Source organism: Molossus molossus, unplaced genomic scaffold (genome assembly GCF_014108415.1).
Source record: "Molossus molossus isolate mMolMol1 unplaced genomic scaffold, mMolMol1.p scaffold_m16_p_10, whole genome shotgun sequence".
In the NCBI taxonomy this organism is placed as follows: domain Eukaryota; kingdom Metazoa; phylum Chordata; class Mammalia; order Chiroptera; family Molossidae; genus Molossus; species Molossus molossus.
Genome location: NW_023425345.1, coordinates 76401906 through 76429084, shown reverse-complemented (window position 1 = coordinate 76429084; position 27179 = coordinate 76401906). Strand labels below are relative to the sequence as shown.

Here is a 27179-nt window from a genome sequence, read left to right as displayed (position 1 = left end):
GGAGAAGCCGCAGGAACTGCAGCTCTGCCAGCTTGGCCTGAGCCTAGAGACACCGGCCTGGCTAGTCCACGCCAGCCTCAGGTGGGAAGGGACTGGGATGGGGGTGAGGGTCTTCCGGTCAGGAGCTGAGGCTAAGCCACGATGCTGTCTCCTCCCTCTGTTCCAGAGACAGAGGCAGAGCATGGAGCTGTCCCCTCGCAGTCCTCCCGAGATGCTGGAGTCGGATTGCCCGTCACCCCTGGAGCTGAAGTCAGCCCCCAGCAAGAAGATGTGGATTAAGCTTCGGTCGCTGTGAGTCCCCAGGGCCGGGTAGGGGGAAGGGATCTTTGGGAGCCTGGAAAAAAGCAGGGGGGTGGAGGGAATTGGAGTCAGGCTGGTAGATTCTCTCCGGCACACATGTTGGCAGGTGCAAGGAAATAAGCTGCTCTGACACGAGTGGCCAGGCCACATGTGCAAGGCATGTGCAGAGCAAGCTGGCTGGTTAGAGCAGGTTTGGGAGTTGCAAAGCTAACGATGTGCCTGTGGACCCTTGGAGACACACATATCGTGGAGAGGCGCACAGGATGTGCGGTGCAGTGTGGTAGGGCTGCAGAGGGGCAGCATTCGGGAGGTGCCAGGCTGACTCACACGTATCTATGTGCAGGGTTGTGCAGATGTGAGACACATCACATGTGTGTGCATGAGTGTCTTTGGGTCACAGAGATGTTTGTAGAATGACTGCATACAGCTGCAGATGCAGTGCATGGGGATACTTGTGCCAACCTGTGGGTCATATATACCTCTGCTGGGACTGGTGGTTTCTGTCTCCTGCATCCTAGTTGGTGTGGGGCTGGGGGTACCCCATACCTGAGCTGCTCATCTCTCTTGGGGCCTGGAACCCCACTCTGCATATTAATAATGGGGGAGACCCTCCTGGGATCTGGAGAAGTGGTAAAACTCATACCTGGAATCTGGAGGATGGGGGATAGAGCCCCTACTTGGGAGCTGGGTGGTGAAGAATGATTGACAGGGGCAAGGTAACTGTCAAAGCCTTTTTGTTGCTATAGGGTCTCCCCAGGATCTCCAAGCACATTTAGGTATCTTTTCTTATTGTTGCAGGGTGAGGGAATGTGGGGAAGAATAAATGAGGAAAGGAAGGACTCAGGTATCCCACACTCCAGTCCCAAGAAAGGAAAGGAACTTTTCTTCCTGCTCCTCAGAGAAAGAGAGGATCTGGTCAAATACAAACTATGCACCATGTTTATCTTCCAGGCAGCGATGAGAGGGTAACCTCCGCAGTATGTTGATTCTTAAGCAGAGAACAAGGGAAGGTGCTCCTCTCCCTAATATGACTCCTCATGGACCCAGGAAAAAGGCTGTAGATGTTTAATGAGGAAATACAGGAACATAGCCTGTAAACCCAGTTCCTCCCCAATAGCCTCAATAGTGAGCACTGAAGCTTTCCATTTCTGGACTCTGGCAGAGAGAGAGAGAGAGAGAGAGAGAGAATTGGAGATGGATAGATGCTTATGATTGGGTTGTTTTTAAAAAAACTTCAACTGTGGCAGTAAGATGATGCCTTTTTACTGGATGGGTGGGCCTTAGAGAGGCCTGAGGGAGAACTGAGGCATAGTGGCAACAAGGCTGGGAATCCAAATGTGCTTCTCAGTTCATTTCCTTTGCTGCCCCAGCCAGTGCAATTTGTGGGCTCTCTGAAGCTCATCCTTGGAATGAGTTCTGAAATGAAGAGATGGAAAACCAGATTAAATTGATTTTTTTTTGGGAGGAGAACTCATTGATTCTTGATAGAAAATTGATGCTCAGTTAATGGTAACTAAGCTGGGAAGAGGGACAGATAAGGAAGTGGTTGAAAGGCAAAGAAGAGGTCTCAGAGTCTATAAATGAGAGAATTCAGGGTGTCCTGGGATGCCTCCTCCATAATTCTAGTGGTCGTTATATACTTCCTCTGCTTCTATTCCAGGTAACAGGCCCTGCAAAAGAGCAGGTTTTACCATCTTCCACACTTTTCTTACCAAAATTGCTATTTCTTCTTTTGATGTGAGAAGTTCTCAATGGTGAAAGGAGAGGATACCCAGAGTGGGCATTGAAACCTGGGGGAAGAAGGGAGCAGAGTCCATTGTCCCTATAAAGTATGTTAGTTGACATATCTTTAGAGAAGATGATGGTGGACAAGGATCACTAGTCATATTGATTAGATTATTCCAGTCTTCACTCACTTTAGCAATCTGGACCTTAAAAGTGCTAGCTATGTGTAGTAACTTACTCAGAAAAGTTCCATCTCCTCATTATTAATACCAAGATAGATTCCCAATCCCGCTTTTCCAAAGCAGAGAAAGATCTTGGTGTCAAGGAAGAACCCAAGTTGATGGTTTACTGGATTTGGTGCTGTTTGAATACTGGGGAGGCTTTGCCAATCAGATGAAGGGAAATAAAAGGAGTTAGGACTTTTGCTGGGTAGAAGAGAGAGAAACTCCCCAACTCTCAGGGTTGAGTGGTTTCTGAAGAAGTGAACAAAAGAGGCATTCTCTCTTTTAAGTAGAAATAGAATGCTTCTTCCCCCAATCCCAATCACCACTTGTTCCCAAATGGGCTTGAGTGGGAAGGGGTTGTTTAGTCTGGAAATGGAGGGGAGTGAACATAATTATCTCAGGCAGATGGAATATCTATATATCTATGTATCTATATGGGCCTTGATTTCCCTACTCAACATATCCTGTATTCATCATGCTTCCCCCATCGAATGCTCTTTTAATGTCTAATCTAGGACATCTAGACTCTCTTCAGGGAGATGAGGGCTGGTGTTCCTGCCTCTGGTTAAAATTTTGTATAATATAATTGTGCAGGGCAATTTCTTTTTGGGAAGGACGTCCAGGAATTCTGTTTCCCACACTAGCACTCTGCCAAAGATAAATTCAGAATCTGGAGCATATGAGCTGGAGAATCTCTAATTGTGGGGTTTCACCTCTACCTAGCAGGAAAATTTTCCTAACTAAGCAGACTCAAGCTGAGATATGAGAGAGGCTGGGACAGGCAGTCTGGAGATGATGGGTTGACCAGGGTGAATTTTAGCCTCTCTCACCCTAAGATAAAGGATTTGACTTCTCTGAGACCAGAGGACTTTCAGGAGTGAGCGACAGGTCAGTAGGAGTAGCATGGGTTTTCAGTGTCTTCTGGGAATCAAGAAAAACTATGAGCCCTGGCCAGTTTGACTCAGTGGTTAGAGCATCGGCCTGTGGTCCAGAGAGACTAAGGTTTGGTTCCCGCTAAGGGCGCATACCTCGGTTGCAGTTTGTCCCCGGCCCTGGTTGGTCCTGCGGGTGGCAGCCACTCAATGTATCTCTTTCATGTTGATGTTTCTCTCTCTCTCTCTCTCTCCCTCCCATTCTACCTGAATAAAGGATGGAAAAGTATCCTTGGGTGAGGATAGATAAAAAAAAAGAGAAAAACTATGAGCAGATATTGGTTTGCTATCCTTAGCTTATTTATTCATTCAGTAACTATTAATTGTCTCCTGTGGGCCCTGCGATGTGCTGGATGTTGGGGATATAGTGCTGAACAAAATGAACACAGTCCCTGCTCCTATGGAGCTTATAATTTGGTTCAACTGCATTAAGTGGAGTGGAGAGTGGCAGAAGTAAAATTCTACCACTCTGTTTTCTGCTTAATCTTTTCCTTTGGGGGTTACACATAGAAGCATTATATATATATAGTTCTCTCTCTCTTAGAACAGTATAAGCATCACTCTCTTCTCCCTGAACCAGTTTATCCTGGAATTTTACAGACAGAACTTTATTCTTCCTTTGGGATAGTATAGTCACAATCTCTTTCTTATTTCTCCACATGGTACACAACTCAGGACTCTCAAGGTCTGGGCTCAATGTTGTAAGCTGCAGTTCAAGGTCATTAAAACTGAGCTGGAAGAAGGACCTAGTTGGGGATTATTTTTTGCCTATCTCTGTTTTGTCAGAGTCTAGTGTGGTACCTGAAACATAGTAGGCACTCAATAAATAAAAGAATAAACAAATGAGTGAATGATTATATGTGCATATGCCGCAGAGCCCAGTTATGACTGTTTCTGTGGTGCATGTGTTCCTGTGTGCAAAGGGGGGAGTAGGACATGGAGATAGAAGAAAGGGAGATTTTGTTGATTTGAGAAGGTGATGTTTAAAAAGTGTGGGGTTTGAGTACCTCAGAACAGAGTCTGGGATTGAAGGAGTTACAGAGAGGATACATAAATGATGTTATTTGGATGTGTGAATGCGATGTATCAGAATGATTGTGAATACCTGACATGTTTATATATGTGTCTGGGTAAAGGTTGGTGTACATGCTGGGGACAGTTTGTGGAGTTAGAGCTCATGACGATGTCTCTTTGTTTTTATGTTTGTAGATGGCATACGTGATGATAAATATGTGGGGAAGGTATGCTGAATACCTGAAATTGTTCTGTTTGAATGAGGTGTATGAGTGTATGTGAGTGTGTGTGTAGGAAATGGTATAATATGTATGTGTGACCTTGTGTATGTGTTTGTGACACATTTTTGGACAATCTGGGGGAGATCAAATGGAGGAGGAAGCTGAGGGACTGGAGTGGGTGTCTCACTGATTTATCCCACCTTTTGTTCTCATTTTGAGTATGCCCCATGAGTGATCTTCCGTGGCTCTTACCAGTTTTGAAAACTGTGCTGCTGTCCTCCTTTCTCTGCATATGGCTGTGAAGCAGTTGTGAAGATTGCAGGGTAAATTGGCTACCTGGACCTCTGGAGAAAAAGGAGCATCATTTCTCCCAGGCCTTGGCGGGATAATATTTAGTTCCTTCCTCCCTGATCAGCCCTTCCTTTTTTATTTCCAATCATAGCAAAGGGACTCTCTCCTCCTTGGGTTTATACCCCCTTCTCCCATCAGATGGCTTCCATCTCTCTATTTGCCCTTTGCCTTTGTCTTGAATGAGACATCCTGGATGGTAGAGGGTGGAGAATTTCTGCAGTAAACTGAGAGGAGGTGCAAAGACAGGGGGGATCAAATTCAGACCAAAGGAAGAACTCCACAAACTTCTGGTCAGAATGGGTGGGTGGAGGGAATGAGGGAGGCAGGGTGGTGGTTGTAGAAGATCATTGGGAATATTGGGAGACTTGAGTTGGGGTTTGTGTTTCCATTCTGCATGATCTTGAAGACACATGGTCTCTCTGAATCTCGGTTCTTCATTTGCTATCATCCATATGAAAGTCACTTTTTGATTTTATTTTTTAATTCCCACCCAGAAATATTTTTCCATTGATTTTTAGATAGAGTGGAGGGAAGGGAAGGAGAGGGAGAAATATCAACATGAGAGAGACACATCGATTGGTTGCCTCCTGCATGACCCTGACCAGGGTTGGGACTGAACCTGCAACCCAGGTAAATGCCCTTGACTGGGAATTGAACCCATGACCCTTTGGTCCATGGGCCAGTGCTCTAACTGCTGAGCCAAACTGGCTAGAGCTGAAAGTGACTTTTAAATAATACAGTCTAGAGTTCTTTTGGCACGGGAGAGTTTGCTGTGTGAAGAGGCATGGGAATAAGAATAAATGGCTGAGTATTGGCTTGGATGGGGAGAGAATAAAGAATAAAGAGGCAGGAATATGAATTACTTAGAAGGTATGAGTCCCAGTGTCTGGGACATGATTTGGAAGAGTCTTGTTGATGAATGGTTGTCTGGAGCAGGTGAGGCAGGTGAATGGAAGACTTAGAGAATAGAAGACTGTGTGGGTCTAGAGAAGGGCTGTCCTAGAAAGAGTGTGGACCACTGAGGTTAAAAGAAAGAGAGGGCCTTACTCCTTGTTATCTCTTTTGCTAGTGGAAAAACTAGAAGTGGATAGAGCTGTTGCAGTTCTAAGACATGGTGTAGGTCGGGGGAGCCCAGGGACTGCCACTGGTGAATTCTGTGAACGTTCTCTCGCATTTATCCTCAATCCCTTGACATGGGTATGATATTACCAGGTAGGCCACATCCTATTTTAGAGAATCTTTAACGTCCCTTAGCACCCAAATATCACTCAGGAGTCCCAGGAGGCTGGTTGGGAAAACTGAGAAGGGAGATCCCACATTTGAGGTGGCATTTATCACCTTTGCTAGGAGGGGGGTGAAGTAGGCTGGGGATGCTATTGGACTGGAAGGCCAGGTGAGAGGGTCAGTAGGAGGAAAGCCTGGATGTCTCTAGATCCTTTCCACTTGCCTGCTACCCAGGGAATTACTGAAGTCAATGAAGTGAGTGGTTGTCTTCCATCCTCCCCTCTGGTTTGGGCCTCTCCCATCAGACTTCTAAGAAGAAGCTGGAAACCTTCCCTCTCTTTAGGGATCATTGAGGATTTGTTTCCAACTTCTCTGCTCCTCTGTTTTCCTCTTCTTTGATTCTTCCTGCATCCTTTCCTCTGTCCCTTCCCTCCTTTGTTCACATCTTTCTCTGGTTCCTCTTTCTCTGTCAGGCTCCATTTTGCTCTCTCTGGTCCCATTTCTCCTCTTCCTATTCCCTTTGACTCACTCTCTCACTCCCACCTTCATGCTCCTACTCCTCCCTCACCTTGGCTGGGAGTCAGAAACCCCTGGGGTTCCCCCTCATCCGGGTGTTGTTGTAGTGATGGCGCAGGGTAAGTTTGCAGCAGGCACCCTTTGGGGCCACCTTAGGAGTCCAGCTGCAATCCCTGTATTCTGCAAGGCCTCTCCTTTGCCTTCTCAGTAACCTCATCCTCCCAGCACCTATGGGGAGGAAGCTAAGTGATTGTCTTTGGCTCTCAGGAGGCTGATTTTTCTCAGGTACAGAAGTTGAGGAGCTATTTTCCATCTCTCTTCAAGACAGCAGAGAAAGAGGGACAAAACTAGGACAGCAAGTGGGGTGCAGGTGAGACAACTGGGAGATTGGAAGTTGCTAGATCATGAGAGTGTCCCCTAAGGGAGGAAGACAGTGGTCTGGGAGAAATGGGAGAGAATCTTGGGAATGCTGAGTGGAGCAGAGATGGGAACTGAGGGTTGAGAAGGGAAAAGTAGACTGAGATGTTAACCATTCAATGCGGGGAGGTCCCTAATGCCAGTGCTTTTGCCCCTCTGCCTAAGAGCAGCCTTACCCCTACTCCTGCAGCTGCTCCTCTCCTCTCAGCTCCTGCTGCATCTGTGGAGCTTATCGTATCCCTGTCTGGGAGGAAAACATGAGGTTAGCCTTTTACTTCAGCATCCCAGACCTGGCAGAAGTCCACTGAGGGAGTGGGAATGGGGTTTTGGTGGAGAAGCAGGCTTGGTGGGAAAGGGGCCAGGGCATACACAGGGGAGGCCTGCTGTAATGGGCTGGGAGAAGAGCTAGAAAGCGGGGTGGAGGATGGGGGGTAGGGTTGCTACAGGTGGTGCTGTTGGGTACAGCCAGGCTCCCAGGTCAGTTGACTCCACAGCTGCAATGAAAGTCAGATTTGAAAATAGTTATGGTGGCTGCAGTGGATGATTAGGCTGCCAGCTGGTGATGGCACCATTTAGGTTGGGAAGGGAGCTTGGCTCCAGGGGGCTTAGGGATTCTCTGGGAGCTAGAGAAGCTTCTCCTTTCATTCCTATTCCCTGGCTTCCTTGCTCCCCTGTTGATCAGCTCTTGCGTATCTAACTTGGCACCATCTCTTTAGTTTCCTTGTCTCTGCCCACCTTGTTTGGAAACTTCTTAGGGCCTGGACTGAGTGAGCACACATGCCAACAGTGTTGCTAAGCTCCCCAAGCCCAGACTGTCTCTGTACCGAGCAGAAGCTTTAGAAATTCCAATCTGAAAGAAATAAAATAAATCAAATCATACCAGATACACCCCCAAAGACTTCTCTGTCCTGCCTGTTCTCTTCCTTTCTGTTTTCCTTTGAAATGCCAAGAAAATTTGCTGTTGTTTTGATTGCAGTAAGATGAATTAAAGATAGATATGCAGGAGAACTTCCTGGAAAGTTCATGGAGGTTAGAATGTGACCTTTCTATGATAAAGAAGAAAGCTACTGTCCTCCTTTAAGAATCAGGTTAGACATGAGTTGGGGGAAGCATTGATGAACTTGAACTCAGGATGAATTGAGACCTAGGCATCCTATTTTCCTAGTGTCTCCAACCCAGGCACTGCCTCTGAGAACCATAAAGTGTTACAGAGGAGGAAACTGATGCTCAGAGATAGTTGGTAAGGTGAGGGCAGCGCTGGGACCAGACCCAAATTCCACTGATCCACAATTTAGTACTTTTTCTATCTCACCTGCAGTCAGTTCCTTGCCAAGTTTCCAACTCACTTTCCCACCCCAAGCTTCCTTTAACATCTGTTAGGCCCCCTGGAAGCTGGGCATCTGCTGGCAACATCTGTTGGGATGTGGTTTACAGGGCTGGTGGGGTGGTCCATGTGGAGGTGGTTAATGAGTAGGATTAAATAGTGCAGGGAGGAAGAAGAGGGGTGGACAACTGAACCAGAGAAAGAGTTCTACTGGACTGGGTCCTGGGAGCCTCCTCTCTGATTTGCCTTTCTCTGACTTTCTTGCCCACCCCTCCAAATTCTTCCCCCTTTCAAGGGCTGAAGCCTGAGGGAGAAGAAACTCATTTGTGTGCTGGGTTTCGAGTTGGGATATTGGATCCTTTTTAGTCTGGACCAAGACTCAAGCTGCTTAGATTGCCCCCTTCCTCATCTGACCTGAGCTGTGCTGGGCTGTTGCTAGGAACACCTGTTTGAAAGGGCTTCTGGTCAGGAGGCAGAGGGAGCCTTGTCTTCAGACACAGGCAGGGGGTGAGCAGACCCCTTTCCCTCTTCTTTAGTATTTCTCAGACCCTCTTCTACAGCACCTTTCAAATCCCCCTTCCTTCCCTTGCTACCTGCTTAATACCTCCTGCCCCTCTCCCTCATCTCCCTCTACTCATCTGGTTTTGTCCTCCACTAACCCCTAATCTTCCACATGCTTTGTCCCATTCTCCTCCCACCCTTCCTCCACCCAGCTCCTCTGACCAGTGCTTAGAGACTGCTGCCATGTCAACCTGAAGCCTGCCACCTCCCAGGATGGCACCCCAGCTCTGCCACTAGGGGGGCTATTTTTATCTCTGGAGCCACCCCCGCCACGGTGCCTAGCCAGCTGCAAGAACCAGGCTGCTTCTATAGCAATGGGAAGGCAGGGGTGTGAGGGCACCAGTGCTTGGATAAGGTAGAGATCTGGTTGTTCTTGGTTTCTGGAGTTCCATGCTCTGCATATTCCCCGGCTTCTGCTTGCACTGCCTCCTGGCCACTGTGGAATAAGGAGCCAGGGAGAAGTCCCAGACATTTGGAGCAGTGGTAGCAGGGCTTTCCCACATCAGAGTCCTGGGTACAAGAGTGGGCCTAGGGGATTTTATTTATGGAAGACTTAATAAACATTTGCTGAACCAACAAAATAAAGGATTGGACTAAATAATCTTTTGCATTCATGCATCACTTTATAGTTCCCAGGTGTTCTTATATGAGCTCATTTGATCCTTGTGAGAATCCTGCGAAGCATGTATTATTTACCCATTTTACAGACAAGGAAACTGGAGCTCAGACTGTCTTCCCAAGGTCACACAAAGTGATAAAGTCTAGGCAAATGCTCCTGATTTTAATTCATGTCCTCTTTCTATTGGATTTAGATAATTTCCTTGCTTCTTTCAATTTCTGAGATTTTGGAGCTGTGAGATCAGCCAGATAATCCCTTCCCTAATAACCCCCAATCCCATCCTATCCCCATTTCTCTCCTTCTCCCCCACCCCTCCCTTTCACCTCTCTTCTCTGACCAGAGGCAAGTCTCCTTTCCGTTGTTCATCCTATCCCAACTCCTATCCTTCAGTGCAGGTGTGGAAAGCTGGGGATGGGCCAGGAGAGAGCCATTATCATTAGGCTCCTTGCTATAATTAAATTTAAGGGCTAAAGGAAAATCCATGCTGGACTCTTTGCTGGAGTTATCACATCTATGCTCTGCCTACCACCCAGGGGACAGTTTTCTTAGCTTGGACAGAGGTAGTGTAGCATGTGTGTATATATGTGGTTGAGTGGATATGTGTGAAGATTTTTTTTTCCCTGGGAAGGGATGGTGGTTTACTGATATCCTTCCTTATTAGGACATTGATAATAATAATAATAGTAATAATAATAATAGGCTGGGATGAGTGATGCAGTATGTACATATATGGGGGTGAGGTGGTAAACAGTCATTTGACCAACCAGCTTTGGTTCTTCTGGGCAAGGGAGTGGAGGGATGGATACCTTCTCCAAAGCTTTTCTAGTCTAAGAAATCCCTTCTTTCAGTAGGAGGGTTGAGATTAGTGCCTACTTGGCTAGGGTAGCAGGGCCTGGAGTTAGGGGAGGGAGGGAATCTGGCCTGGAGTGGTTTTTGTTGCTGTACCAGGCTGTGTGCAGCTGCCGCCACTCCCACCTCCATCCCTATGCCCCCAAGTAAGCAGGTCCACAGAACAGGCCAAATGACTTGTCCCTCATCTCCTGTGTGGCAGGTCTGGGTCTCTGACTCTGGATCTACTACTTTCTTTCTAAAAACACTAACCAGCTTGTGTGTGTGTGTGTGTGTGTGTGTGTGTGTGTGTGTGTTGTGGGGCACAGAGAGAATGAGATGGCGGCAGAGAATGTGGGTTTCCATTTTTCCAAACTTGGAAGCAGTCCTGCCTCATGGCCACCAGTCCACTGGAAAACAACTTGTAGATATTTAACCTCTATTCCTCCTCTTGCTGTTGAAGCCCACTTTTACTTGTCCCATTACTCAGTGGAGCTGAGAAACAGCAGGTTCCCAAACTTCATTTGTTTATAATCCTTCAAGGCTTTGGCCCAGTGACAAGGTATTTTAATTTCTCCCTGCTTTTTTGGGGGGTTGGGGGGAGGAGAGGTCAGGGAGAAGACTTCCTGTCATAAAATCCTGGCTCTTGGCTTGTTCCTTCTCTTTTCCCTGTCATACGCATCCTACTAGTCCCCTGTCCTCATTTCCACATTACCCAGCCCTAGACCCTAGATAAGGAGATTGTAGTAACACAGAACTCTTCCCTGGATGTGTTGTTGGGCTTCACCCCGGCTCTCGTCCTTAGTCCCGCCCAGCCCCTCAGCTGACCAATCGCAGCCCCCATGCGCTTGTGTTGGTGATGTCATCTCTCAGCCAATCCGGAGGCGGCTGGGGCTGTGTGCGCACGTCCACTTGGCGCGCTGCAGAGGCCAGGTTCTCTCCCCGAGCCTGAGCGAGAGCAAAGCCTGGAGGATAAAAAACGGGTCCCAGTCTCCAGGCCTCTCCTTGGCCATCCCGTCACTTCTCTTCTCCCTCTCCAGTTAATTCACAGTTATCTCCCAATCCCCGTTTTACAGATGGGAAAACTGGGGCTGGGAGTGTTAATGTAACTCGCCCAACCTTTTAGTTTCTGTGAGCAAGTCCTTCTGATTTTCATTCACTGCGTGGGGATGGGGTGGGAGGTGGACAGGGGCTTCCCTCCTGGTTTAGGATTCCCTGATCCCTAGCTTCAGCAAGCCCCTCCCTTGAGGTTTCTAATTCTCTTCCTGCCTTGCTTCCATTCTTTCAGATGGGTTAAAGCTCATTTTGAAGAATGGCCACGGAAAAAGCCCCTGGGAGGGAGCTGAATCTCGACCCCTCTGGTGGGCTCTTGCACAGTCTCTTCCCTCTCCCTACAGACTTTCTCTTGGGACAGATCAGGATGGTTCCCTGTCCCTGCACCCTTAAGCCTCCTACTAACCCCTTCTCCTCAAAGAGGAGCCCCACCTCCTCAGAGCAGGGGGCTGGCCTGTGCTATTTCTGCCCTTTCTGGGATTTTTCTGAGAACAGATTCTTGTTTTCAGTCTGATTCAGATGTGAAACTTTTGCCACGGCCTCTCACCCAGTTGCTGAGGGCTGGGTCTCTGCCTCATCACTCCCTTCTTCTCCAGCCAGGCTCCTCCTGTTTCCCTCCCCAACTTTCTCTCTGGTTGGTCTCTCAATTCTTCTGAGACCTGAAGGAGGAAGTCAAGGGCTCAAAAGAGAGTCATTCCCTTGGGGGGGGGGGAGGCCGTGGGGGCATCATACTGATGCTCTGAAGTAGGAGACTTTGATTCCCATGGCAAATCCTGTTCCTGTGCAGAGGAGCCACCTCCAGGGCCCTATCCTCCGGTAGGCACCAGGGATGAGGAAGGGAGAGGGGAGGAGGATGACAGATTCCTGTGGGCCCACCAGTTGTAATTTGGTGGAGGGGAGAGATCAAGATTTGACATTCCTAATATGTTGTGTGTGTGTGTGTGTGTGTGTGTGTGTACCCCTCCACCTTTTAACCCGGCCATCTTTCCCTTCACCTCGTTTTTTTCTTTATCCATCTCCCCTTCCTTTTTACCACTTCTTCTTGACTACAGTAGGTGATTTAGCAGAGCCCCCCCCATTTCTGTCCTTCCTGACCCCCAGCATTCTTAGGACCTCACATTCCTCTGAAATCTCTTCATCTGGTCTTAAAAAACCAAAAGGAAAATAGGATCCTTAAAAAATTTTTTTTCTTTTCTTTATTGATTTTAGAGAGAGAGGAAGGGAGAGGGAGAGAGACATAGAAACATTGATGAGAGAAAATATTGATTGGCTGCCTCCTGCATGTCCCCCACTGGGCATTTGGCCCACAACCTAGGCATGTGCCTGACCAAGAATTGAACTGGTGACGTCTTGGTGCATGGGTTGATGCTCAACCACTGAGCCACACCAGCAGGGCAGAAAAATAGGATTCTTATAATTCTCAGCTGCTTGATTTAAGGCTGCCCTGTGCTGAGCCCCCTACTTACAATGATCTTTCTGGAAATGTGGATTCTGGAAGTAGTGCAGGGGTATTTGGAAATCCCCAAATCATCATCCATATGGTAATCCAAAGAAATGAACTGGTGGGGGCTGAGGAAGCTAAGCTCTTCTGGGGTTTTGGGATGATTACTGCCCAGAACCTTCTTTTCCAGCTGGCTGCCCAGAGCTGGAAGACACTGGGGCCTTCCAAGGGTCAGAATCTGAGGCTTTTCCCATGGTGCAGGGACTAAAGGTAAAGGAGAAAGAAGTGGTGGTGATGAAACAGGGCTATGTGTGGAGGTGGGAGGAATGTTGGGGAAACTTCCAGTTTTCTTAGGTTTGGATGAGGACTGGACAGGGTTGAGCATCCTGTTTCTCCGGGAAAGGGACAATTCATTCTCTGCCTGATTCTCTGAGGGCTGAATCAGAGGGGTTGGATTAAAGCTGATGTAGGGGTGGGGAGTAGGATTTCCTGCAGAAGAATGGTGAGGTGAGGACTTTGGGTGGGTCAGGGGACATCTTAACTCTGAAGGATTTTAGAATCAGAGAGGCCCCTGCCTGGCCAGAAAGTGCCTTGTGGGAGTTACATAAGTTTAGGAAGGTGAAGTTCAGCATCTGGATCCTTCCAGCTGCCTGAGTCCAGGTTCCCCTTCTTGGACTTCCCATTTGTCAAATATATTTTTAGATCTTTCTTTCCCTCTCTCCTTGGTGGTGTCTGGATTGTGTTGGGTTCATATTTCAACAGGAGCTTTTAAAGAGCTCCTGGACAAGATCTAGCGGTAGAGGCAGGAGGAACTTGGAGGGAAGGGTGTGTTGAAAGGCAGCCCATGATCTCAGTCTTCTCCCCAGACTCTCCATTAGAGAGAAAACCTGGCTCAGGGATCTCAATTGTGAGCTCTGGCAGATAGCTCCTCACTTAATTAATCAGCCTTCTTTCTCATTTATTTACTTAATGAACATTTACTGAGCATGTATTGCCTGCTCTGCACACAGCAGCCGGGATAAACACGTCACAGTCAGTGCCATCAAGGCACTCACAGTCTTCTATGGGTCAACAGATGCCAGCACTTCATGCAGTTTGGATGACTGAGATTGAAGAAGCTGTGATGGAATCCATTCCAGCCTCTCCCCAAGCTAATTACGTGACTGAGCTCCCTCTGTCTAACACTTTTGGTGTTTGGGGCATAGTTAAAACTCCAGTAGTGTGAGTTGTGGGCTTGCCGACCTGACGGAGATTGACAAGTTGTATGACCTTGAACAAGTCACTCAATCTCTCTCATCAGGTAAATTGTGAGGCTCAAATGAGGTTTGTAATAGTAAAGGAGAGATCATGACCATTTTCGTTCTCTCATTTTCTCTGTTAGGGGACTTCCTAATTACCAGTTTCCATCCAAACTAGACTCACTCTTTTGGACCTGGGATGGAGAATGCAGGCACTGTTGGATTTGAAGGGAGTGAGCCATGAGTTGGGTAGGGCCAGCATGATGCTGGCCAGTTAATTCTGACTCAAATCACATTTATAAAGACCCATTGTATGTACCAGGCCTTTTGCATACATTATTTTATTTAATCCTCCCGTCACAGGTGGTTTATTTTCATCCTCACTGTTTTACAGATGAGGAAATTGAGGCTCTAAAATAAAAGTTCTGAAACTTTAGTGTGCATGAGAATCACCTGGAATGCTTGTCAATTGTAGATCCTGAGATCATACCCTCAGATATTCTGGTTCAGTAGGAGTGTAGTAAGACCTAGAATCTAAAATTTTCACTGGTTCTGATGCCAATGGTCTATAGGCTATGTTTTGATAGATACTGATTAAGAACTAGTGACTTGCCCAAGGGCTCAGAGCCAGGAACTGATAGGTTTGAATCTAGAATTGAAATTGCAGACCTGGAGACTTGGTTTCTGCTTTGGAAATAGGGATAGCAATCCCTCCCTCCCTCCCTCCCTCCCTCCCTCCCTCCCTCCCGGCTCATTGTGAGGATAAAATGAGATCACGTAGGAGAAAGCACTTTTGAAGATGTAAAGCTGGCAGCATTGTGAGTGATTATGCAAATACATGCAAATGAGCACCCATGGGTTTACTGTTCACTTTGGAGCCTATGCTCCACGATGTGTGTTTTGAGAGGTAGGTCAAGGAAAAAAACTTTGACGGAGGGCATTCACCCCGAGGGCAGAGTTTTTGGTTGTAAAAAGGGCTGGCCAAAGTGGAAGATTAAGGCTAGGATGGGAATCTGAGGGGAGATGGGACAAGAGGCCTTTCTTCCTAGGTTGTGTATCCCAAGATTCAAGGGCCCCTGACCACAGGGACTGACCAGGAGAGGGAAGCCTGGCTTGAGCCTGGTCCCCCAAGGCAGAGTACTTCTTTGTTCTGCAGTGGCTGGGGTGGATTCTGGGAGATGCTGGCTCAGGCCCCTTTTTCTAGCTCATTGGCTGGAAAACCTTTTCTGTTGTCTAGCCTCTATTCCTTCCATCCACTGGAGCCCCAGCTGGGTCTGAGCTTTACTGAAGTCAGCCTCTTTAAACCCACTGTTTGCACAGAGACGGTGCAGCAGAAAGGCTGGAAGTGGGATTTAAAGACAGTCTGCTAAGGAGGCTTCAGTGTCGTCCTCCCATTTCCCCCTTTCCCTTCTGCCCCATGTGCTTTCAGACATGTCTTCAGCCAGGACTGAGGTGAGAGTTGGCCTGTGATGCTTCCCAAGACTGGCTATTTTGGGCACCCCTATTCCGAAGCTGCTGAGACCCTGGGATTCTAGAGCTGCTTCTGTTGAGGAATGCCATTGTTCTTCCTCCCCCAGCATCCCTGGGAACTGATGCTAATTTCAGCCTCTTGTCCCTGACTCATTCTCTTCTGCTCCTGGACTCTGAGGGTGACCTTGGGTTTCCAAAGCCCCTCTAGTGGGGAATGTGATGGCTACCATTTCACCCCCATCTTGGTGGGGTGGGGCAGGGCTGGGGGAAGGAGTGAGAAGGGAATGTTAAATTGCTTTCTTTAAAATCACCATCTAAAGTCAGAAAGCATTGTTTGCTTTGTGACTGCATGGTCTGGACTCACCAGACTTCTAAGAAGCCTCCCAGTTAATCATTGACCCCCAGAATTCATGAGTGCAAGGGATTGTCCCTTCAGGCAACACATTCTGTAAGTGAGACCCCTGGCCCCATCCCCAGCACTCTTGCTCTGGGGAAGCTGGCTGCAGGGCTGAGGTGGGAGATGGGTCACCCTTTGCCAGAGGTTCTCTCTGGTACTGGGCAGGCAGGGGTTAATCCTGCTTTGTCCTGGTTGATGGATTCTGGAATCATAATCCATTAGCTCTGCCTGGATGGAGTGAGGCCAGGCGAAAGCATTCAGATTGCTCTTTGTTCTGTGTCTTTGCCATCCTGCCAGGGACAGAGGGGCTGTGGACATGTACCTCCCTCCCCACCATGACCTAGAGACATAATGAAAGAATCTTGGGTACTCTTTTGGTTGCTGCTGGTTCCAGAGCGCTCTCTCATGGGGGAAATAAGCAGTTTCATCTCCTGCCTATTCAGACTATGAAACAGACCATCCCCAAAACATCACCCCAGGGGCTTGTACCTGCCTAATTCTGCTGAGCCCCAGGCAGTCTGAACAAGAATGTTCAAGAAACACTGACTAAAGGGGAGTATTAAGAAGCCAGAGATAGATGGGGACAGTGGAGTCAGGAAAAGGCTGGGATGAAACCTGGGATGGGGGCGGGGGGGAGTATGGATCAATTTAATAAAGGCAGTGGCAGTAGACTGAGATGAAAGATATTAGCTGCTATTAGTCTCACTGTTAGAATGATTAATGATTTATGGAAGACCAAAGGTATCCTGTCCGCATGACAGGGTAGCAGTGCCTAAGCAGGATGTCTGCGTCCCTCTCACCTTCCAGGCTACGCTACATGGTGAAGCAGTTGGAGAATGGGGAGGTCCATATTGAGGAGCTGAAGAAAAACCTGGAGTACACAGCTTCCCTGCTGGAGGCCGTCTACATAGACGAGACTCGGTGAGAGTGGGCGACAGTGGTGATGCTGGGCAGCAGGGAGAGACCTACCCACAGAGGAGGATACCAGACAGACACAGTGACCCAGGGACTGGGAGTTGGACAGAAAGCCAGGGACAGAGACAGGTGCTGGGGTCAGAGTAGGAAGGAAGAGTGAGCTGGGCAGAGAGGAAGAGCTATAGGTAGAAGTATTGGCAGAGATGAAGCAGAAGAATAGACAGAGTTGTAGACAGAAGCAAACACAGGTGTCTGTCGAGAAGGAGAGAAGGCTGTTACCTTAAAGCTCCTCTAGTTCCAACCTTCTTCCCAGTGTGGAATCCCTCCGGACCTGCAGTGCCCAGTGTGGGAGCCACTGGTCTCATGTGGCCAACGGGCCTTGAAATGTTACAACTGTGAATTGAGACGTGTATGTACTTGTAAAATACATCTGGATTTCCAAGACTTAGAAAAAAGAATGTAAAATATCTCATGTACATTTTATATTGATTCCACATTGAAATGATAACATTTTGGGGTATATTAGGTTAAAGAAAATGTACCATTAAAATGAATTTCACCTATTCTTTTTAATGTGGCTACTGGAAAATTTTAAGTTTTTTATATGTGGCTTGCATTTTCTTTCTGCTGGACAGTGCTACTGGTCTATAGCATTGCTGACAAGTGGTATTCCAGTGTCTGCTTGAACACTTCCAGAGTTGGGATGCTCACTACCTCAATAGTGACCTGTTTCATAATTGGGAACATGAGCTAGAGAGACAGAAATAAAAAGACTGCAAAAGAAAGGCAAGGGCGGATCAGAGAAGGGCACGAGCTGGCCTGAGAGTTACTGAGGTGCCTGGTGTGGCGGGGCCCAGGATCTGTAGGTAATGGAAAAGCACTTCCTGTCTTTCCTTTGTGATGCCCCTGTGGGGGCCTCAGGCAAATCTTGGACACAGAGGATGAGCTTCAGGAGCTTCGGTCAGATGCTGTGCCTTCGGAGGTGCGCGACTGGCTGGCCTCCACCTTCACCCAGCAGACCCGAGCCAAAGGCCGCAGAGCAGAGGAGAAGCCCAAGTTCCGCAGCATTGTGCACGCTGTGCAGGCGGGGATCTTCGTGGAGCGGTGAGGCTTGCGCTCGCTCGGCCTCCCTGCGCCTCTAGTCCTGGCCCTTTCCCAGCCACCCTGGTCCTCCAGGCCCCACATGTCCGCCCGATCAGACTCACTCTGCAGACCTTCATACCCGGGCCTCTTTCCATGATTTCCCTTAGGATGTTCCGGAGAACGTACACCTCTGTGGGCCCCACCTATTCCACTGCAGTCCTCAACTGTCTCAAGGTGATCCCTGGGTTTACGAGAAAGAGGAAAAGTTTGCGGGGTGGGGGTGGGGGTGGGGGGGCTGTTAAAGGCGGGAGTATGAGGGGGGGTAGGTGGAAGTAGTCATTGAGACTTTCAGACTCTGTTTATGGGATGATTTTTGCCTTCCCTTTTAACCATTGTTCTCATGTTCCTCAAAACAACTTTTGCCCACTCTAGAGGCAAACTCTTGGACTCTATAATTGTTGGGAAGTCTTCCTTGAAGTCTAACTGCAACCCTTGCTGCTGCTGGGATGCTCCCTTGGGAGTCTCCCTGCCTAGTCTGTTGTTTCTTCACAGAACCTGGACCTCTGGTGCTTTGATGTCTTTTCTCTGAACCGGGCAGCAGATGACCACGCTCTGAGGACCATTGTTTTTGAGTTGCTGACTCGGCATAACCTCATCAGCCGCTTTAAGGTTGAGTACCATCCTATTCCTGCCTTTGGGTATGACACTCCACTCCATCACTCCTGTTCTAGAAGGTTCCCAACAAGCAGATTCCATAGGCTCCCTCACTTAGTCTCACCGTGAGGGGAGTCTCCTCATGCCAACCCCAGTCTAGTCTTTCTTTCACTTGCTGCAGTCCCAGCCTCTGATCTCATTTTGCTTTCTAGGCTACGATTCTAGGTTTCCAACTGTCTAGCCCAGGATTCTGTTCTCTCCCCCTTTGCTTTCCCCTCACTTGACCTCCAGGCTGTCTCGACATTCAGCTGTCCTGCCTCCTGCCTGTGGACACCAGAGGCCTAGGGTCAGCCCTTTGGGACTAGTGTCTCTCCATGTGCTTGGGGAAGGAGAGGGAATAAAATTGGCCATTACCTCCAATCCTCCACCTAGTGCTAGTCTCTGCCCAAAAAATTTTATGAAGATCAGCTCTTGGCAGTGCTGAGTAGGACTGTACGAGGGGTAGGAGGGTATGTGAACTCCATTTGCTCTTCAACTTGGCTGGCTAGGAAGAAGAATATAGAATTAAAGTCCTTTCCAGATCCTGTGCCAGGAGCGAATGTCTTTTGGGAATAGAGGTTGGAACAAAACATTTCCACGTGGAAAAACCACAGCTGGAAGTAGAAGGTGAGGGGTTGAAGAGTCACAGTGGGGACTTAGGCGAGGTGGGCAGTAGATGTTAGAGTGGAGGACGCTGTATGTCCTGAGGGGTCCAGGGCAGGGTGGCAGTGGGTCAAAGGAGTCCAGTTGGAGGGGTGTCTCCCAGAGGGCTTTGGAAGATCACCCTACTGTCCTGTGCCTCCATCTTACCATAACTGGCCACAGGCACATGCAGACCTTTCCTCCTCCCTGGCTCCTCCTTTCACAACAGCTCCCAAGAGAGTTTCCAGATCTTTCCTGAGATGCTCAGTTGGGATTTTCAGTGCCTTCCTGAGGCTTGTCCTGCTGCAGTTTTATTTTCTTTCCTTCGATCCTGCCCAGAGAACAGCAGGGTCCTCTTTTTCCTAAGACTTTTCCCAGCTCATGTTTCTCCAAACTGGTTCTGACATACTCCAGGCACCAGCTTCTCTTACACTCTGCTTCCTTACCTGGAAGGACTGGTTTTGGGAGGATCCTAAGAGTAATTGCATCAGGTTAGGATTGACCCAGCCCCAGTCTTGTTCCAAGACAGAGAGAGGGGGACACTTATTGCTTAGTGTTCACTCATGGCAGAGCCCCCAGGTGGCGCCATCCTTCTCAAACTCCACACTCCCTTGCCCAGCACACAGCCCCTTCCCTGCTCCCCACTTCCCTCCCCTTCCCTGCTCCCCACTTCCCTTCCCTTCCCTTCCCTCCAAGGATGCCATGGCAACCAAAAAGCAAGGGCAGTTGTCATGGAAACAGTCCTTTAAAATTCCCTGAATTGGGGGCACAGCCCTCCAGGGCTGGGGGTGGGGGGCGTTGGGGTCTGACTGATGTGTGGCACGTCTTCTGTGTTTCGTCACTATTGCTCATCTGTACAGAAGCTTTCTCAGGTCTCGAACCTCGCTGTCCTCCCAGCCTCAGGAGATCCAGGGACAGGTGCAAACACCAGTCTTGCCTAGGAGCCCTGAGCCTTTGACAGAGAGCATCAGCTGGGCAGAGACAGAATTGCATAGCTTGTGTGTGGGGGTGGGGAGAGGAGGCTTTTCAGAGCAGGCAGTGATCCACATATGGCTGGAAGGGTCTTCTCTACATCATCTTGCCTTTTCCCTGCTTTGGAGCCCTTCTCCGTGGTATTGGATTGGGTTGGGGTGGGGTGGTTGAAAGGTAGGAGGGAAACTCTTTCCTTTTTTAAAAACTCTCCAGGGAAATAATAATAATTATAGCTACTCTTTAGAGAGCACTTACTAAGTGCCTTGTACTTATCTCATTAAATTCAAGGTAGGAGGTTGTATTTTCATTCTGCAGTTAAGTATCTGAGGCACAGGGAGGCACGTGACTTCCCCAAGGTCGCCCAGCCAGCAAGCGGTAGAGCCAGGATGTGAGCCTAGGTTCACCTGACTGCTGAGCCAGGGCCCTCTCCCTATGCCATGCTGCCTTCTAAAGAACAACAGCATTGCTGAGCTCAGGCCTGGGCCTCCTGCCATTCCTGCAGATCCTCCACGTATCTCTATTTCCTCCCTCCTACTGCAGATTCCCACTGTGTTTTTGATGACTTTCCTGGATGCTTTGGAGACAGGCTATGGGAAGTACAAGAACCCTTACCACAACCAGATCCATGCAGCTGACGTTACCCAGACAGTCCATTGCTTCTTGCTTCGCACAGGAATGGTGGTAGGTGCCCTTGGAGATCACTCGTCTGTGATTCAGGGATGACTAGACTACACTCCCATTTCCCTCCTTCTCTCTTTGGTTCCTCTCCTTTGGCATCCCACAATCTTCAGAGTCAAACTGGACCTACTCTAGGGAATACCTGGGTGGACCATAATTTCACAGGATGTGTGTTGGGATGTAGTGGGAATGTTGCAGGTTGAGATGGAGGAGAGTCTTTGGCCATTCAGGAGCTGAGAAACCTGGCTGCTTCAAGCTAGGGGCTGGCCTTGAAGAATGGAAGGGCTGGTATGAGTGGCCTAGCTCGTATGCGGAGGTCTTTGGGCAGTGACCAGCAGGGGTTGGTTCCCCTCTCATCCTCTGTCTCTTTCTCCCAGCACTGCCTGTCAGAGATCGAGGTCTTGGCCATCATCTTTGCAGCAGCCATCCACGACTATGAGCACACAGGCACTACCAACAGCTTCCACATCCAGACCAAGTGAGGGGTGGGATGTGGAAGGGCAGGAGGGGCCAAACGCAGGTGAAGAGGTTGCCAGAATTTCCACTTATAGGGGGCTGAATATGATGACCTTTGGCTTTGCAGGTCAGAATGTGCCATTCTGTACAATGATCGCTCAGTGCTGGAGAATCACCACATCAGCTCTGTTTTCCGAATGATGCAGGATGACGAGATGAACATTTTCATCAACCTCACCAAAGATGAATTTGTGTGAGTAGAAGCCAGGAGTGGGCATTCCTAAGAGACCTCCTCACCCCAACCCTCTCTTTCTACTTCCTGGACCTCCTGCCAACAGTGCTGTGGGCTGGTCAATTTTTTGATTCTCTCCATTCAGAGAGCTGCGGGCCCTGGTCATCGAGATGGTATTGGCCACAGACATGTCCTGCCATTTTCAGCAAGTGAAGTCTATGAAGACAGCCTTGCAGCAGTTGGAGAGGTGGCATCTGGTGGGGTGTGGATGGGCTAGGCTAGAATGAGCGGTGTGTGAATTGGGGGGCATACACATGGGTGATTGGTGTGCTAAGTCATTACCTGGGTGCAGAAGCTCTCCTGGCTCCAGAGAGCTGAGCGTATCTCTGTGTATGTGTGTGTGTGTGACACGTGTATGCACATGGCCCTGGGTTTATATACAGCCCAGGCAACTCTGGGTTGGAAGTCTGAGATGGGGTTTCTCATCTCAGTTTCAGGACAGGCTTCCTCTGGAATGTTGGGAAAACCATTCAACCCTCTGGACTCACTTCCTTATTTGTGAAATGTGAAAATGATATACCTCCCTCCTCAACAGCTTGCCACCAGTTCCTACTCTTAGAAGGCTGTTGAGAGAGTCATGTGAGGTTAAAGACAAAAACACAGAACAAAGGCCATAATTACATCTAATGTTTCTTAAAAGTGGGAGTATCTAAATGTATGTAAGAAAGAATGAACTATGTGTGTGTCCTGAAGGTGTGTGTTAATGTGTCTATGTGTGGGAGAGTGTGCAGTGTCAGAACATATCCTTGTTGGAAAATAATAATAATTATAATAATAATTATTATAGGTAATGTATACTGAACACTTACTATGTGCCAGACATTCTTCTAAATACTTCTATGTTGTATGCCATTTAATTCTCAGAACAATAATAGCAGCTTCTACTATTGTTCCCACTTAGGATTGAGGAAAATGAAATGGCAAATTTAAGTAACTTTTTCTGTGTCACATAGCTAGTGTGTGATAGGTATAGTGGGGATTGAATCCAGACCTTTGATACTAAGTACCCGGGCTGCTTGCTATATGTGTGTGTGTGCATGAGTGTTTATTTGCATGTATGTGCATGCGTGCATTACACACATGTGTATATGCACACACACATATATGCGTGCAGTTGTACACACGTGTGCGCACATGTGCATATACATGTGACTGTTATGTGTGCACGCATGTATATATGTATGTATGTGTGTTTGTGCTCTCAGAGGGTGTTTGAAGTCACCTGAGAGGATCTGAGCGAGGGCATGTGATGGGAAGTTAGGAATGGTCCAGGTTTCCTTTTCCTAAAAGATCAGTCTCCCTTCTCTTGCCATCTGCCTCGACCAGGATTGACAAGTCCAAGGCCCTGTCTCTACTGCTCCATGCTGCAGACATCAGCCACCCAACCAAGCAGTGGTCAGTTCACAGCCGCTGGACCAAGGCTCTCATGGAGGAATTCTTTCGCCAGGTAGCATGACATTTTCGCCCACCTGCTGCCCATGGGCCTTCTTTCCCTTGGTTTTCCAAGTTTTCCATACTCCTACTCCAGATCTCCATTCAGCTACCTGCAGCTTCTGACCTGACCCTAAACCCGTGGGATAAAATGTCATCATCCTAAAAGCTGAACAATGGTTGATGACAGGTACATCCCATTTGCATATCACTCATTTCCAGGTCATAGGCACAGAAATTCCTTTTCTCCCACAACAACCTCCTACCACCCCAGCTTCACCCTGGATCTGGTGGTGAGATATCCTCTCCAGCTTTTCCACCTGTCTTCTTCCCCAGGGTGACAAGGAAGCAGAGCTGGGTCTGCCCTTTTCTCCGCTGTGTGATCGCACTTCCACTCTTGTGGCACAGTCCCAGATTGGTGAGGATCCTTTCCCGAAGGGAGGAGAGGGTTGGAAGGGGAGAGAATGCTGTCCGGGCCTGGGCCAGGACTGCTCCAAGGCCCCAGCCCTCAAAACCATTCTTTCTGTAAAGGCAAGCCTGCTGGGTTAGAGCAGGAGGCCCTGGGGTAGAAGGCCAGGGGTTGCAATGATGAGGAGGACATCATTCACAAAGACATCATTCCATAGGCTGCTCCCCACATTGGGAAATTTTCAGCCACAGGTTACTCTGTTTTACACACAGAGAAGGGTCACAGCCATACCAGCCATATCCACTACCCAGCCCTCAGGTGAGACATCTTTATGGTGTTACCCTCTTCACTACAGGTTTCATCGACTTCATTGTGGAGCCCACATTCTCTGTGCTGACTGATGTGGCTGAGAAGAGCGTCCAGCCCCTGGCGGATGAAGACTCCAAGTCTAAAAGCCAGCCCAGGTGAGGATGACTGGGGTAGCCAGGTCTCCTCGTTCTGGGGAGGGGAAGCTGGATTCACAGAGAAGGCCAACTCACAGGGAGGAGGTACAGCCATGGTGGGGGCAGTGGAGAAGCAGGCTATGCCAAACAGGGAGCCCCTCTGCTGTGTGTCACACGCAGGGTGGAAGGATGGGACATGGGCCCAGAAGCATGTGCCTGCACCTGTGCTTCCCATCACCATATTTTTGTCTCTTCCACTAGCTCTGTCTTTATTGCCTTTCTGCTAATCTTATTTTTATTTTCCTTCTAGTAAGAGGGGCGACATGGAGAGGGAGGGGTAAAATCCAGGAGGAGGGACTTGGAGGGTACCTAGCAGAGGGAAAAAGAGAAGAGTCTCTCTAAACCTCCTCCTGGTCTTCCATTTCCTCCACTCTGAGGGCTGTGAAGGTGGTTCTAGAGTGGGCTGGGTCTCATCTCTGAAGTTGTGGGGGGCCCTGCTTCTAGCTTCCAGTGGCGCCAGCCTTCTCTGGATGTGGAAGTCGGAGACCCCAACCCTGATGTGATCAGCTTCCGTTCCACCTGGACCAAATACATTCAGGAGAACAAGCAGAAATGGAAGGAACAGGCAGCAAGTGGTGGGTACCATTGTGGAGGATGAAGCTTTGGGAGGAGGATGGATAATGGAGTAGTAACAGGTCCATTACCCTTAAGTACCTGGAGCAGCCCCTTGACTCTTAGAGTTGGGAATGGAGCTGGTCAGACTAAAGTTAGATCACAGGAAAGACTAGCCAGCTGATGGGTTGAACTGTTCTAGAATGAGGACTGGAGAGAGGACAGGCACAGTCATATTCTACAACCCAATGGGCCCTATGCACACTGTGGTCTGTGAATGGTGCTCCTGTAGATCTGGGTCACTTGGTGGCCCTGGCTAGGAAATCTCTTTCTTTGTGTGGGAGTTGAGGTTTGTGATTAGTGAGGCTGAGAGGCTCTCCCCAAGTGGGCAGGAGTGGACTGTAGCTCAGCTTAAAGGCAGGAGGATGCATGAGAATCCCCTACTTTTCTCCACATACTCCATGGTTTCTGGGGAAAACTTCTCGGTCTGGTCTCAGCTTCCTTCATGACCCCCTACAGGCCTTACCAACCAGATGTCCATTGATGAGCTGTCCCCCTGTGAGGAGGAGGCCCCACCCTCCCCTGCCGAAGATGAACACAACCAGAATGGGAATCTGGACTAGCCTGGGACTGGCCCAGGTGAGCCCGTCATGATGGAGTGGGGAGGCTCTTGATGTTGGGTGGGGAGTAAGGGAGAGCTGGGTGTCCAACATGGCATTTGAAATCATCTCTGGGGTTCAGTGGATGTGAGGTTCTCCCTCCTTCCTTCCAGGCAGGACAGTGGAGGAAGTGAACACATAGCACTGAGTCAGGGCATGAGAGGGAAGCAGGGGAATCCTTCCAGCTCTTCTGTTCCAGTCCCTGCAGGTGGAAAGCAGGTAGCTCTTCAGAGCAGGATGGGGCCTGAGCAAGGCTATAGCCATCCTGGGTAGCACCTTCGTGAGGGTTCGGGTGAAGGAATTAGCCAGGGCACAAGGCTCTGTGAGTTCAGTTGGCATGACTTTGATTACAGCTCCTGCTCACACCTTGGCTTGGCACCCTTCTGCAGGGTATTTTTGCACAACTATATGTGGGACTGAGTGGGGATCTGGGCGGGACTTGGAGAAGGTAAGTCAGGCTGGAGATAAAGGCAAAGATCTGAGCACTGAGACTTCTCCCTCTTTCCCCAGGTCCTCAATGAGTCCCAAGTGTTCAATATCATCAGCACCATCCATCGGGACTGGCTCCCCCATCTGCTCCAAGGGAGCAGGGAGGTCGAGAAACAGACAACCCACCGAAGGGCAAATGCCAGAGATTGTGGGGTTTGGGGAAGGGCCCCTCCCCACCCGACACCCGTTGGGCCACATTTTAATCTTTCGGCAGCAGAAATTGGGAACTTCAGGTTCCCAATGGTCACTGTGCCCATCCCCCTGCCTCTGGACTCCCGCCGTGGCCAGGTGGCTGTCTGAGAAAGGGGAGCTTCCTACAGGCTTCCAGGGCCTGGGGGAGGGTCAGAGATGCCAGCCCCTTGGGCCCTCCCCCATCCTTTTTGCCTCCAAGTTTCTAAGCAATACATTTTGGGGGTTCCCTCAGCCCCCCAACCCAGATCTTAGCTGGAAGGTCTGGGTTCCCCTTTTCCTCCCCTGGGAGGGGCTGAAATGGGATAGAAAGCTGGGGGTTTTCAGAGCCCTGTGTGGGGAGGGGAGTGAGCTCCTTCAGGGCATGGTATCTTTCTAGGGCTTGGGAATGGGGGGGGGCAGCCTCTTTACCCCAGACCTGCACTGCTTCAGCCCCATCCCAGCTTGACCCCTTGCAGTCTTCCTTCTCTCCCATTCTGTAATGGCAACTGGAGAAGAGGACCAAGGGCTGAGAGGAGGTCTTTTTTGAGGTCCTCAAGAGCTTGGGACTGGTCTAGGCCAGTCATCTTCCCTGGCTGATGCCTGAGCCCTTTGCCTCCTTCCTCTCCCCTGGGGCTGGGAGGCTCCCATCCGACCAATGTCTGTAAAGTGCTTTGAGTTTCCCCAGCAAAGCACCTTCAGGATGCATCTTATGAGCACAGGCAGGAGAGACCAGCTGGGTCAGGGTCAAGGGTGCATGGTGGGGGTGAGGTGTAATCCAGTAATACTGTGTTACCAACAGAGGATTCCTCCCCTCTCAACCCCTTCCAGCACTGGCCCAGCTGCAGGCACCAAGAGGCCCCTCCTCTGTGACAAGTGGGGAGTGGTGGGTGGAAGGCAGATGGGGAGGGGCTCAGGGCTGTCATGTCCTCTGAAGAGAGCCCACCAGGCCCCCTGACCCTTCCTCTCCTCAGGCTCCTCTTGCCCCACCTTGTCCCAGGAAAGGCCCAAGTCCAGGTGACTGCCCTCCTCCTTTGTTGTAAATACCAACCATGCATTTGTACAGTGGGCCCTGTTTGTGTGAAGTCTGTATCCATGGTCTCTTAGACCTGCCACCTTGCCACCTGTCCCTCCCTCCCCACCCCAAGTGGGACAGAGACGCATGTGACTCACCCCTGCCCTTGGTCTCCTGGAACCCTGCTATAGTCAGAGATCAATAAACAAGGAAGACCAGGCATGGCTGTGTTTGGTGTTCACTGGGTGGAATCCACCGCATGTCTTCATGTATACTGTCTCTTTTAAGCTTGATAAAATCCTGGTGCAGTTGGTGTTTTCCCTGCTATATGTATAGTGGGCAGGCTGAGGCCCAGAGATGTGAGGTC

At 49.2% G+C, this 27179-nt stretch overlaps 1 protein-coding gene across 2 annotated transcripts; it reads left to right on the top strand.

The window, feature by feature from the left end:
- On the top strand, nt 1–27034 carry PDE1B (phosphodiesterase 1B). 2 transcript variants are annotated; one of them, XM_036251186.1, is made up of 16 exons: nt 1–81; nt 167–291; nt 16663–16776; nt 17692–17874; nt 18021–18087; nt 18406–18522; nt 20701–20841; nt 21216–21316; nt 21422–21547; nt 21672–21773; nt 22913–23033; nt 23354–23435; nt 23782–23890; nt 24374–24504; nt 25001–25120; nt 25651–27032. In XM_036251186.1, the coding sequence occupies exons 2-15, from the start codon at nt 182–184 to the stop codon at nt 25102–25104; spliced, it is 1608 nt and encodes a 535-aa protein (XP_036107079.1). In that variant the 5' UTR covers nt 1–81; nt 167–181; the 3' UTR covers nt 25105–25120; nt 25651–27032. The 2 variants fall into 2 exon arrangements, with proteins under 2 accessions (XP_036107079.1, XP_036107080.1); XM_036251187.1 differs by lacking the exons at nt 1–81; nt 167–291 and adding an exon at nt 11944–12125 and having other exon boundaries at nt 25651–27034.
- Nucleotides 27035–27179: the final 145 nt, after the last annotated feature.

What these genes read in the sequence shown, in the direction of transcription:
- PDE1B (XM_036251186.1), top strand. Translation starts at nt 182, where the DNA reads ATGGAGCTGTCCCCTCGCAGTCCTCCCGAGATGCTGGAGTCGGATTGC. An exon ending in TGTGGCACAGTCCCAGATTG is followed by an intron (nt 23,436 to 23,781) that starts GTGAGGATCCTT and finishes TCTTCACTACAG; the next exon opens with GTTTCATCGACTTCATTGTG. An exon ending in GAAGGAACAGGCAGCAAGTG is followed by an intron (nt 24,505 to 25,000) that starts GTGGGTACCATT and finishes GACCCCCTACAG; the next exon opens with GCCTTACCAACCAGATGTCC.